The 13882-nt window shown below is 39.5% G+C and overlaps 2 protein-coding genes across 7 annotated transcripts in view; one reads left to right on the top strand and one right to left on the bottom strand.

Moving 5' to 3' along the window:
• cenpj (centromere protein J) overlaps window positions 1–5640 on the top strand; it is a 28603-nt gene extending 22963 nt beyond the window's left edge. For 3 of the 4 annotated variants that reach the window (XM_007905599.2, XM_007905596.2, XM_007905600.2), the window contains 6 exons: window positions 1260–1387; window positions 1988–2053; window positions 3101–3241; window positions 3565–3649; window positions 4712–4832; window positions 5376–5640. In XM_007905599.2, coding sequence (XP_007903790.2) covers window positions 1260–1387; window positions 1988–2053; window positions 3101–3241; window positions 3565–3649; window positions 4712–4832; window positions 5376–5568 — 734 coding nt within the window. In that variant the 3' untranslated portion in view covers window positions 5569–5640. The remainder of the gene's footprint in view (window positions 1–1259; window positions 1388–1987; window positions 2054–3100; window positions 3242–3564; window positions 3650–4711; window positions 4833–5375) is intronic. The other variant, XM_007905597.2, reaches the window with a different exon arrangement.
• Window positions 5641–6281: 641 nt separating this feature from the next.
• rnf17 (ring finger protein 17) overlaps window positions 6282–13882 on the bottom strand; it is a 48483-nt gene continuing 40882 nt past the window's right edge. For 2 of the 3 annotated variants that reach the window (XM_007905602.2, XM_007905604.2), the window contains exons 35-40: window positions 12518–12634; window positions 10116–10272; window positions 9177–9312; window positions 8064–8253; window positions 7845–7945; window positions 6282–6663 (exon numbers count right to left, since the gene is read on the bottom strand). In XM_007905602.2, the coding sequence (XP_007903793.2) occupies window positions 7847–7945; window positions 8064–8253; window positions 9177–9312; window positions 10116–10272; window positions 12518–12634 (699 nt within the window). In that variant the 3' untranslated portion in view covers window positions 6282–6663; window positions 7845–7846. The remainder of the gene's footprint in view (window positions 6664–7844; window positions 7946–8063; window positions 8254–9176; window positions 9313–10115; window positions 10273–12517; window positions 12635–13882) is intronic. The other variant, XM_007905603.2, reaches the window with a different exon arrangement.

Raw genomic sequence — 13882 nt, 5'->3', positions numbered from 1 at the left:
CTAACAGGCATTGTACATACTATAAATTCTTAAAACTCATGCATATCGCTCTCTCCATTCTCATTGATTGTCTGTGAAGCTGACTGCCATGTAGCAGGAGAGTGGTTTTACTCAAGTATTTTGTTTAGCTAACTTGTCAGTCAAATGCATGACATGTTCTCAATATTGGGAACTGTGTGGTTGGGGGGAGGGGGAGGAATAGTTATCTGTTTCCAGTAAAGTGTAAAATGGGAATTGCCAATTTCTAAATTTTAAACTACACATTAGATGCCACAGATATGTACAGGCCCTGTTGGAAAGATTGCTTGATGCTTTGAGACATCCTCTTGGAATCTAAGACACTAAATAAATGTCAATTTTATTGTAATGTATCCTCCCAAATCTGTTCCAAAGCACATTTTTATTGTTCAGTTTTTTTTTAATATAAAGTTAGTTAATGCAACATCAAATGCTTTTGTTAGGAGTCTGTTTTACATATCCGCAATTTAAGCACAAAAAAATCTGATCGAATTTGAGGCATTCAATTACTATGTTAGATTATTTTCTGATAAACTCAAACAGATAACATGTTTACAACTGTACTTTAAGATGATATGCCATTGATACAATCTGCTAGCATGTGTTGATTATTCTTGACTATTTATCCTCTTTATTCATAATAGCAACTGTTATGTTGCAAGAAGTCTTGCTCCAAAAAAATTGGGACTTAAAACAGACTCTGTGAAACTCCACAAGTAATTGTCCCAAGGTATAGCTTTGTCATTGCTTTTTGCAAGTCAATTTTCAAAATAAGCTAATTTCCCAATAATTGTATGACTTAATCCTTCAAAGTTCTCATTTGTGGAAATTTGAAGAAGACTATTGGCCATATCTAATATAGTTATATTCTGAAATAATTTTTGTAAAGTCATCGGACATACCCTTTTGATTTAAATCTATGTTGACTATTGCTTATAATTTCAGAAACCTGATGAGTTTTCCTTCTACATATGTGCATTATAGGGATCAAAGGTGCTTCATTTGTAGATACATATTATTAGTAAAGCCTATACTAAATCATCCGTTCTAAATTCATGCTATTTATTAAAGATTCAAAATAGATATAAATAGATGCAGAAAAGTCAATGAAGCTGCTAGTACCTATTTTAATGATGCCTGGCAAAGTGTAAAGAGTGTTATGTAAATACAGATTGTTGTTGAATACACATCTTGATGGTAACTATGCTATAGGATTAACATTTTTTTTCTTGCTAATGTAGTTACACCTCCTTTGCGATCTTCTATACCTCAGCCTGCAAATAGGTTTGACTCTGCAGAGCCCAGTGAAATGCGTTCAGAGCCTTGCCAACAATTCTCCAATCTTCAGGTTTCAATACAAACTGGTTCGGTGAGTTTGCCAATTATATTTGGTTATTATAAGCGTTAAAATTAGCATACTTTAGTTAATGCCTTAAAATTTAAACTCAGTTTTATTCTGTAACTTGTAAAGAGGATTTATACATTTGTCTGGAGATTGAGAAAATTGTAACTATCCTCCTTGACTGGAGGCAAGTGGGGTCTCCTTTGAGCTGAGTTCACTTCAAGGTTACATGCGTGGCAATAGAATGTCAAAATCGAGTCACCCCTGAAGCAGGTCTCGGTAGTCTTGTACCTGAGCCAGGTGGTACTCCATTCGTCATTGCTGATGTCTGGCCCTTAATGTCTAGTCACTGGGACTAAGGATCGAGCAATCCGTTCCAGACATGGGTTTCTGCATGTGTCAAGACACCTGTCTAATTTAAAAATAATTATAACCCTGTGTTTTATACAGCATGTAGTTCCAAATATGAAAATCTCTTATGTTGAGGAACGTTTAAATGAGAACAATTAGGTGGTTAATTTATAATGTATTCATAAATTAAATTTTGGTTGCCAGAACTTTACTGATTTGAGTTTTATTAGAAGGCTTGCTTTACACTTAAATAACCGTTTCTCTACATTGCTAAAGCAGGGTCATAGAAGTAGTGAGGTTGAAGAAGAAATTGAAGAAGAGATTAGTTATCCAGATGGAAAGGTAAGATTATTCACTTATTCATAATTCATACACAGTGAACTCCTGATACCTTGTCACTCTAAGGGAAACTAGCTCGGTGATTACTTTGAGGGGTTTCAATAAATACCTGAATAAATGTGGCCAGGATATCGATAACATATTGACTCAGTGGTTAGAGCATTCGCCTCGCAAGTAAGAGAACTGGGTTTGATTCCCGGCAGGGCGAAACCTTAGGCAAGTTTCCTTACTCCATGCCTGATAATAATCCCTCAAAAAAAAACAATAATAATAAAATTTGTCACTTCGATTCACGACTGTTTGTGGGACACTGCTGTGCGTAATTGGCTGCTGTGTTTCGCCCACAAATATACAGTCAATTCACTTTACAGTATATTCTGTGAAGCGCTTTGAGATGTCTAGAAGACGTGAAAAGCGCTATGTCAAATGTAAGGATTATTATTAATGACAAGCTAAAACAGGGTCAAGTTATCACGAGTTTACTGTATTTATAGAACAATGATTACGTTGTTTTAAATAAAAACAAAAGTCGCTAGGAACACGCAGGTCAGACAGCATCTATGGAGAGGAACGAGTTAACGTTTCACGTCGATGACCTTTCGTCAGTTCATATTTTCAGCATCTGCAGTATTTTACCTTTTGATTAAGTTGTTTTAGTTTATTTATATTGTAATTACCATATTTCCAGGTACTGTATCTGATAATACAAAAATGTGCAATTATAAAGCACGTCAATGTAGGATTACATCTCAAAAAGGCTTTACAGAGATGGAGTGGTCAACTGAGTAAGCTGGAATATGAAGGTGATTGTGGGAGAGTTAACTAAGGGTGCAGTCAAAGAAGTAGGTTTCTTTAGGAGTTTGAAAGTAGAGGAGGGTTCAAGTTTCTACTTATGAAGGTGAACGCTCAAGACCAGTGTACATTAACAAAGCGACACTACTTTATTTCCATAATTTTTTGATATTGAAATACTTGCACATCAAATTATCATCCTGTGATGTTTACTGCCATTACTCTTTCATTTCCATATTTTAAAAAATTGTTTTGTAGGTTGAGCAGGTGTTAAAAAGTGGACGTCACATAATTCTTTTCCGTAATGGCACCAGGAAAGAAATAAGTGCCGACAGGAGGAGTGTGACTGTAACCTTCTTCAATGGGGATGTAAAGGAAATGTTATCTGATCAGACTGTGGTAAGCCTCGATCCAGTTACATGTTGTCGCTTCACTTTTACAAATCCAGCAAATCGTACAATATGCATTAAGCTTGTGCATAATTTTCTATTTAGTTACCTTGTATGACAGAAAAATGGCTAGAAGATGATTTAATTTTTCTAATATACAGTATTTTTCAGAGTTGAGCCAGATTCTTGGCTTGACCAAAGAAAGTAGGTTAAATGTGTTCTAAAATAGCAGGGGTCAGAGCAGCAGTTCCTAGTTTTTACTTTGGTTATAGGAATTGGTTGTAAACCTTTAAAGATTAATAGGTAGGTAACATTACACTTTCTTTCAAGTAGATATACTATTATGCTGATGCAAAGACAACTCACACAACCTATCCTGATGGATTAGAGGTTTTGCAGTTCCCAAACAACCAAACTGGTAAGAACTTGCTGTCAGGCTTTAGGATGCTAGTCAGGAATCTGCACCCAAACTGGTGGGGTGGAGGACAGGGGTTGGAGGGTGACTGAAGACACAGTTTAAGAGGAGGGTCTTGAATGAGGGAGGGAGTGAGGTAGAGGGACTGTGGGATTGATTTCCAGAGGGTGGGGGCAGAGATGCTGAAGACCGGGGACATAAAAGCAGGCCGGAGTCTGCTGAGCAGAGGGAGTGGACAGGTTTATAGGGGGTTAGGAGGTCATAGAGGTAGGGAAGAACAAGGCCATGAAGGGCTTTAAAGATGAGAACCAGGGTCTTGAACTGCATTCTCTGAGTGACGGGAAGCCAGTGGAGCCGGGCGAGGATGTGGGTGATAGGGTTACAGAACCTGGTGCAGGCTTCAGAGTTATGGATGATCTACGACCTGTGGAGGTTGAAGTTGGGGAGGCCATCAAGCAGGGAGTTTGCGTAGTCGAGCTTAGATGTGATGAATGCGTGGCTGAGGGTCTCGGCGGCCAGCTGTAAGAGACAGTGCCTGAGCTGGGCAATGTTGTGAAGGTGGGAAAGGGAGAGCGAGTCATGGTATGGATGTGGGTATGAAGGACAGTTGAGGGTCGAACAGGACACCGAGGTTCTGTCTTGGCTCTTTGAGGTGTGGAGTGCATCCATGAAGAGTGATGCTGTCAGCGCCTAAGGCATGGAGGCGCGGACGGGAGCCAAGTAAGAGGGACTCGGGTCTTGTTGACATTTTGACACACAGGAAATTCCAAGGTGCTTAGAATGTACCATCAGATGAGAATCCCTGCTGATTGGGTTTTGGGTGCTGTCCTCTTGGCTGCATCTGATTCTGATAAATATGGAATGAAGGACTCGGATAACATGAGAGAGGGGTGGGCAGCGAGTGGAGCTTGTGGACAGTAGAGCAGCAAGCTCCAACTATCCACTGTGCTTGGAGTATGTGGTGGAACAACTAAGGGTATCAGTTCAAGCATTCAAGCCGTTGAAGGAATTGCAACGAATTCAGGTGGTAACATTATTTTGCATATGATGTTTGCTATTTTGCAGAAAAACATTACCCAGACGGCAGAAAGGAAATCACTTTCCCAGACCAGACCATCAAATATTTATTTACAGATGGTCATGAAGAAAGTGTTTTTCCAGATGGTACAATTATACAAATTCAAACGTAAGTAGATTTGAGAAATGTTGAACCTGAACTAATAGTACCCTGAACAGAGTATGGGCCAAGTGAGTCAATTTTGTTTACCTCCTCTGACAATTATAGATGAATAAAAAAAATGTTAATGATCCTTGCATTTGATATAGCACTTCGCACATCTTCTAGACGTCTTAAAACATTTCACAGAATATTGTAAAGTGAATTGAATGTATTTGTGGGTGAAACGCAGCAGCCAATTGCGTACAGCAGTGTCCCACAGTTATGGATTGAGTGACCAAATTATTTTTATTTTTTTTGAGGGATTTATTATCAGGCACATGAAGTTAGGAAACTTGCCCAAGGTTTCGCTCTGCCAGGAATCGAACCCAGGTCTCTCGCTTGTGAGGCGAGTGCACTAACCACTGGCTACAGGACTCCACAAATGTTAGGACTATCTTTTTAGTTAAAGACCAGTGTTTGGCTCACAGGTACCTGTAGAGACGAAAACCTGAATCCAACTGTTCCAAGTCTTGATGTTTTATATCTTAATGTTTGATTCTTTTAATTTAGTGATGGAAACAAGATCATTGAATTCAACAATGGACAAAGAGAAATACATACTTCACAATACAAAAGGCGAGAATACCCTGATGGAACAATTAAAACTGTATATCAAAATGGAGAACAGGAAACCAAATATATCTCAGGAAGGGTACGCATTAAAGATAAAGAAGGCAACATAATCATGGACAGTAAACCCTAGCGATCAAATGTGCTTAAAATGTAAAAGCAATCAGTACTGTACTTGAAACAAACAATAAAATTGGCTTTATATTAATTTTGGGGAAAATGTGCACAAATCTGATTATCTAACATTGTACAATTGCTTTAGTATGAACATTTTTGTTGTTCACAGGTGAATTTTTACAGTAAATGTATTTGGGGAAATGAAGTGTTAAACATGAACAAGTAGATCTCTTAAATCTCTTTTTTAACACTATTCTGAACTAGAGAATAAGGCGAATCAAAAACATAGGACATGGAGGGGTCGTTGTCCTTAAGCATTTTAGAGCTCCAGGTTATTGTTCTAATGCTGCTATCTTTATTTGTTTGGTGAAGCCAAAACGTCTAATTTCTTCATTCTAGATCTCACCTCCCTATTTGTTCTAATGAATCATGCCCCAAATGCTCTGTGTCTTTCAGCTGTTAATTGTGCAGTGGATGGGGTGTATTTATGTAACACCCTTCATATAGGATGTCTCTGACCACGTTAAAGTAAGAGGGTCAGATGCAAGGGCTAACAGCCTGTCCAATGCTGCATATTAGGTGAAGGCTGGCAACTTTAGTGTGATGTGAGTTTAACCAGCTTAAACCAAAAGGTGAAGTTACTGTACTTTGACCAAAGCCAAATGTTCAACCCAACACATTTTGGCGAGGTTTTTAATTCCAAATAAAGGACAGTATACAATGCTATTTCAGGAAAATAAACTTTTATTGAACACAGTAACAAGCATTGGCAATCTTGATTGACAAATGGAAAATTAAGTGTTTGACATTATCAGTATGTAAAGCAGACAGGAGCTACAATATTCAGGAAAAGAAAATGAAACAAATTAACCTTGCTCTTGTTAGAAACTCTTGCAAGATTAGTTTTTTGAAGCTCTTAAACTCCTTAAAAAGGCCATTACATCAATTTAGCTATGCCTTGAAATTATATTTAGCATCATGTCAATTATGTAAGGAAAAACTCAAAAAGATTAACTTTACAACTTCAAAAGGCATTTACAGAAGTACTTCTTGGGATATGTGGCAGGACAATTAAGGGCATTTTCTTTAACATGCAGTATCTTGTCAAAACCTGTTACCAGGGAAGGGGAAATATATTCATTAAGATTAAATATTGCTCAAAAATAGCTTTTTGAAGAGACAACTAAGACTTACACATGGGTATCACGTGTTATTTCAATTCTTTTTGACAATAACTCCATTATTTGATTCTTCCCACCATTAACTGCCTGATAATTTATATTCTAGAACACACAAATGACATCCTGTGGTAGGAGTTTTTTTGGCATGAAATTCATCATGAAAAAAAGTTAACTCCCCACCCTAGGTACATACATCCACCTGACATGAAAGGATCTCTACAAATGTCATTTGTTGTTGTAGGTAACCCAATAATTTATATTAGTTAACTGCCTGAACATACAAAGTATATACAGCACAGAAACAGGCCACTCATTCCAACTAGTCCATGCCAGTGTTTATACTTCACCCATTCCTTCCCATACCATTCCCCTCTCACGTGAAGGTCTCTTGAATATTTCTACGCTATCTGCCTCAGGCAGTGAGGTCCACAATCTCACTTCCCTCTGCGTGACGTAGTTCCTGCTAAATTCTTTTAGATCCTCTAATTACCGTCTTATATTTGTGTTCCCTGGTTATGGACTCCCAACCAGTGGAAAAGCATTTACATTAACTTCATTGAACCGTTTTATAATTTTAAACACTTCTATTAGGTCCCTCCTTAACCATGTAGTGAATAGCAGTAACCTGCTAGCCCTGGTATCATCCTCATAAACCCACACAGTACACTTCCATCACTACATATCCTTAGTGTGGAGACCAGAAGTGGACACAATACTCCAAATGTGGTCTAACCAAAGTTTTGTTTAAATTCAGCAGCATCTTCACTCTGCAGTATAAAAATATTTGGAGATATTTATGGCCGCTTTCCAATTCTTAGATCAAGTTATCATTTGTCATGTTTGAGTATAGTCAGTGAATGTTAGCCAGCTATTTGTGTGAAGAGGGCATCACACCTGCACAGGATCACTGATAGCAAGCAAAGTACTCGCTATTTTTTCCTGCCCTGAGTCAGGTATGCTTAGATTAACTGACCTGCCAGCTGTTCTGAGTTAGATCAGTTAACTCAGCATAAACCTGAAAGCTAAAAGGATCATCACTGCACCAGTCAGCGCCTTTATCCTCCAGACAATTGGGATCACTGAAGAGAATTTTAAAATAAAAATCACTTACTTTTACATATCCAGATTTGCAAATCCCTTTTCAACAAGTGGAAGATGAATCAATGATCCTCCTTCTTCATACAAGAACACAGACACATCCGGATATAAACTCTGGGAATAATAAATTCATAATTCTAAAAGCTTGTTTGCTATTAGTTAGTAATGTGACTGAAAGTAAAACTTTGTAATGGAGGGACAGGGAAAAAGTGTCATAATTGAAATAATTTACCACCAAGAGAGCTGTAAGTTGACTGCCTTGCACAATGTCAATCATCGTCCAGAGAGCCTCCATGGACCATTCAGGACAATATACAAGTTGATGTAGATTATTCATTGAAGCTGGGGGTTTAAAGCCCATTAGCTTCACTCTGATGGCTCGAGCTGGGTACTGCATTAATCCTATAGGAAGCTGACGAAGCCTGGTATTTCAGAGGAATTCAGAAGGACATTAAAACTTTATACATTTCAAATATACAATACAAATATATTTACAAAACACTGAACAAAAAATACTTGAAAGGGGTTGCACAGTGCATTGACCCCCCTCCCCATGGGTCACACTATATGTCACAGTTAAATGAGGTTGCAAATAGGTGAAACTGCTCCCAATTGGCAATGTTAATCCTGTATGCCAAAGCCCCATCAGGTAAAGCACTCTTAGCTGGGCAAGCAGTGGGAAGCTTTCTAGTGTTAGCAAAGGTAAACAACACAATTTTAGCTGGTTAAACTCCAGCAGTTTCAACCACAAAATATATAATCAATTCACTTTAAACCATATTCTGTGAAGTGCTTGGAGATGTCTCGAAGACATAAGGCACCTTATTAAATGCAAGGATTAATATTATTAACACACTGTAAGGTCCTCAAAACATGGCTCTCGCCAGCCTACAGGAAACCTTTGGGATTACTATACTCCAGAATTATATAAACAGGGTGCATCCCACTGGGGAGGGTGTGTGTGTGTACTCTTTTCCTTTTACATCTGTACCAGATAAAAGGAAACCATACTGTATACGCAAACTTTCACTAGTTTGGAGCCAATAGTGCCTCTCGGCTATATATGTATTCTGGAGTCTTCAGCAGAAGCCTCTTGCTTTCAACAGATACCCAGAGAAGAGTAAACAATAAAATGTCTTGAGTTGTTTTCTTTACAAACTTAACTTTATACCAAGCTGTTTGGAAGCAAAATCCCACTGACAAAATCTACCTTTTCGAGACGTCTCAAAGATGTGAAAAGACGCTACATCAAATGCAACAATTATTATATTATTATTAGCTGAGAAAGTATTTCCCATAGCATGAAAATAGAACAAGTTTAAAATGACATGTTTGATCTATGTACCTGGATTCTGGTAGAGATGCACTGGAGCCAAAGTCAACATGCTGCACCAGGATCTTCAGTGGGTGCAGGTTATCAACAGATAGCACCTTTGCCCTATACCACCTTCCATCATCATATTCAGCGAGGCAAGGCATTTCTGTACATGGGAAAATGTACAAACCAAGCTTTTTAAAAAATACAGCATTACATCCAAAATTATATTCTTAAAGTTCTTTCTGTGTTAATTTATTCTAGAGCATTTTAAAATGTGTACATTGTTCTTATTGTCTCTCTTTGTAACCTTCTGGGCCACATCTCATGGGCTCTGGTATCTCAAAAACAATGTCATAGTGTAGCCCAGTAGTTCAGGGTACAGAATAATATATTTTTATAAGGGGGCAGGAGGGGGAAGTAAAAAAAAATCTAGAACGGTTTGCATTTGTTTATGTTTTGTTCGAACAGTTAAATGTTTTGCTTAGAAAACATCCCACATTTGAAAAGGGTAGAAAAACAAAACTTGAAGGTCAAGTTGATTGTTACCTTGCCTGACACTCCAGCACAATACTTTCATAGTGTTGCATTGTCAGGATTGTTAAACAAAGGTCCTTTCTGCCGGTTCCAGTGAATTTTAAATGGGATTAATCCCCAAGAGAAGGGATTTTTTTCTGGCCAATAATCCCAAAATAAAAAAATTCCCATTATGGATGTTTGAGACATTGTTGGACACAAATTGCTTGCAATGTTTGCTACGAATAGTTACTTCACTTTACAGAAAAACTCTGAAGTGCTTGGACATTTTGACATGATATGGCCCCAAATCAAATGCAAGGATTATTTGAGTTTGAGGCATATAAAGTGTAGGGTGCCAATGTGGTGCTTATACATGATTAAGATATATCACACTGGTTAGGTAAAACTAACATTTTAATAAATAAACACAAAAGAACACATCTTGAGTACCTGATCTGAAATCAGTAAGTAAAGGAAGTCTCTCTGCACTCGGGTTAAGATCTCTCAGAGCCTTGTCAAGATTATCATCTTCAGGCTCATATTTTAGGCCACGATCCATGTCGCTGTCAGATTCAGAATCTCTTCTCTGATCAATGCAAATATACACCTTTAAAAAAATTAACCTTGTTAATCCTTGTAATACCAACATTTTCTAATATTTTCAAAATCCCCATTTTGATAATCAAATCACAATATAAATGATTTTCCATAAAGTGTTAGGTTTTATAAAGTCTCAGGTGACATTTTCCTATTAATTTCAAGTGAGGGAAAACCAATCCCACATGCAGCCATAACACCACCTAGAAGACATGCTACTTCCTTTCTTCTCTTCCACAAAACTATCCAGTTATTGTTCCTTATTTTCCCCAATAATTCCTTCCCTGAAATGATGAGCCAGAAACCCACTGCCAGACTCCCACCCTGGGGAGACTATTGCCAACCTCCATTTGCAGCAAGGTTGAGGTTAGGAACTCACTGTATGGGAAGCTGCAGGTTTGAAACCACATCCTATTAGTCTGTAGGTAAACATTAAAATTCTAATATATTATTTTAAAGCTATTTTGTTCATCTAGCATTCAAGAAGAACTTGAGATTAGTTACATTCAGCAATTGGCAGAATGCTACAACATAGATTTATATAGTGCCCTTCATGCGGGGTAGTGTCTCAGAGTGCTTAAAAAGGGTCTATAAAAGCTATAAAGGGTCAATAAATTAATCTAAAATATCCAAGAATAATCCATATAGAGTAGCACAAAGCAAAAAGCTTGATATGTAAAGTATTCAGTGACTGGTAGCAATTCCAACAGTAATTTTGAGTACATAAACACCATTGGCGGGAGAGCCTTCAGCCACTCTGCCCCCAACCTCTGGAATTCCATCCCCCAGTCACTCCGCCTCGCCCCCTCCTTAGCCTCCTTCAAGTCCTGCCTCAAGACCCTCTTCGACCATGCCATCGGTCCCCCTTCCACTCCCCTCCCTTCTCCCCATGACCCCAGCTCGGGTCTGAAATGCTGTACACTGTCCAGTGCCTTGGGACGTCCTCCCGACATGAAAGGCGCTATACAAATGTAATCTTGTTGTTGTGTGAGTGAGTACTCTTGTACCTTTATATTCGTCTCCACTGCCTCTCCTTTTACCTCAACCCTAATGATTCTGTTCTTGCCCAGTTCCAATCCTACCTTTCCTTCCCACCGCCTGCACTTCATGTGTGGTGGCATCCTTTAGAGCTCTGTCCTCGGTCTCCTCCTCTTCAACCTATACATGCTCCCGCTTGGCGATGTCATCCGCAGACATGGGGTCAATTTCCACATGTATGCGTATGACACCCAACTCTATCTCGCTGCTTCCACCCTCAACTCCAGGACCATTGATGTCCTTTCTAATTTTCTGTCTGACATCAAGCCTGGACGAGAGCCAATTTCCTCCAGCTCAATGTTGGCAAGACAGAGGCCCTCCTGCTTGGTTCCCAGCAGCACCTCCTCACCTCAGTCGCTGACACTATCACCATTCATGGCTTCACTCTTCACCTCACCGATCCAATCGGAAACCTCGGTGTCCTTTTTAACCCTCAGCTATCCTTCATACTCCACATTCGTTCCGTGACCCGTTCCGCCTTTTCAAACCTCCACAGCATTGCCTGCCTCCGCCACTCACCGAAGGCAGGGGAGACCCTGATCCACGCTTTCATTATGTCCCGGCTTGACCACACCAACTACTGGACTTCCCAACTCTACCCTCCACAAGCTGTAGATTCCTGCACCAGGCTCCAGCTTCACTGGCTCCCCATTCCTCAGAGAATCGATTACAAAACTCCTGTTCGTGCCTTCAAAGCCCTCCACGGTCTTGCTCCCCCATACCTCGCCGACCTCCTAACCCCATATCAGCCAGTTCGCTCCCTCGGCCCCGGCAGACACCGGCCTGCTTCAGGTCCCCCGCACTTCCCGTCCCACCATTGGCAGTCCAGCATTCAGCATCTTCAGCCCCAGACTCTGGAACTCTATTCCTCAATCCTTCCACCTTCTTCAAGTCCCGTCTGAAGACCTGCGGCCACCCTCCCACCCCCATCTCTCTGCCCTCCTCTCCTTCTGACCCCAATTCCCAGCTTGGGTCCAACACCCCTGATTGTCCAGCGCCCTGGGACGTCTTTCCGACATGAAGGGCGCTATACAAGTGTAATTTGTTGGTATACAACATGACAAAGGGGAAAATCATGTGGAAGGATGGTTAAGGAATTTAATATTGGTTGACTGCCTGAATCATATGCAGCACAATGAGTTCATACTTTCATGACCCAAGATTCACAAGAAACCTTTCAAATCTATGTACTTGTGTCTTTATGTAGACATACATACCCAATTGGGAGTTTCTAGGTGCTTGACAGTTACAGGGAAAACCTTTCCAGGCAAAGGCAGTAATGGATAATCATATCCTGGCAAGATAGGAGTTTCAAAGCGAGGTGATATTAAACCCTGTAATACAGATTTGACATCTTACTATCTGTGTGTGTTACCAGTGTTCTGTGTGTGTGTGTGTGTATAACATATTTTCAATAATTATACAAAAGTGGGTCCTGTAGCATAATGGTTAGCGAGCTTGCTGCAAAAACGAAAGGACCCAGGTTCGATTCCCGGGCAGGGCAAAACCTTAGGCAAGTTCCCTTACTCCACATGCCTGTTACCTAGCAGTAAATAGGAACAATTGTTAGTCAATTGGCAGCTCACTTTCCAGGGGTAATAATTCCTAAAAAAAAATCCACGACTGTTTGTGGGACCCTACTGTGCACATTTGCTTGCCTCATTTTGCCTTGGCCACAGAATACACAGTCAATCCACTTTACAATATATTCTGAGAAGCACATCTCAATGATGTGATAAGGGGCTATAGCATAGATGTATTTAAGGAAAAGTGGGATAGTTACATGAGGGAGAAAGGAATAGAAGGTTATTCTTGAAGGCTTAGTTGAGGAAGGCCAGGAGGAAGCTCATGTGGAGCATAAACATCGGCGTAGACCAGTTGGGCCGAATAGCCTGTTACTGTGCTGTATGTTCTAATGTATTGTAATATATCAAATTCAAATTATTGTTATTAAAAGAGTTATCAAATGTGAGTCAAATTCATGGTTTCCATCAATTCTCAATTCCCTAGTTGTGCTTCAACTGTGCCAGACATGGCTTCTAAATGCCAATTGCAAAAGAAATCCAAACCACTGATGATTGGTATAGTTAGGATTTATAATGTGGACTGGTGCATTATTCAAATGAATCAATGCTTTACATATTGGCATGAATTTAAAACATTTCTGAACTCACAAGCCACAATTTGTTTTGTAAATTGAGAACCTAGTCAAAGAACTACACACTATCCAAATGCTAAATAAAATGGCAGAGAACCCAAAACAAGCCAAGGAATGGTTAGGTATGTTATCTGAGTTAGAAAAATATGCAAAAACAGTAGAAGGGAAGATAAGAGTGAAGTAAGGAGTTCCTTAGTCTAATGGAAACAATTCATCACAAACAGCAGCAAATTAAGCAACAACTTGTTTATGAATATCCATTCATAAGAAACGCCAAAGTAAATGCCAAGTGGAGTGCTGTAACTCAGTGGTGTGAGCACTCGGCTTGCAAGTGAGAGACAAGGGCTCGATTCGCGGCAGGGCGAAATGTTGGGCAAGTTTCCTTACTTCAAGTGCCTCTGTTTACCTAGCAGTAAGTAGGAAC

This window comes from Callorhinchus milii, unplaced genomic scaffold, assembly GCF_018977255.1.
Source record: "Callorhinchus milii isolate IMCB2004 unplaced genomic scaffold, IMCB_Cmil_1.0 Scaffold4, whole genome shotgun sequence".
In the NCBI taxonomy this organism is placed as follows: domain Eukaryota; kingdom Metazoa; phylum Chordata; class Chondrichthyes; order Chimaeriformes; family Callorhinchidae; genus Callorhinchus; species Callorhinchus milii.
This window is presented reverse-complemented; position numbering and strand designations above follow the sequence as displayed.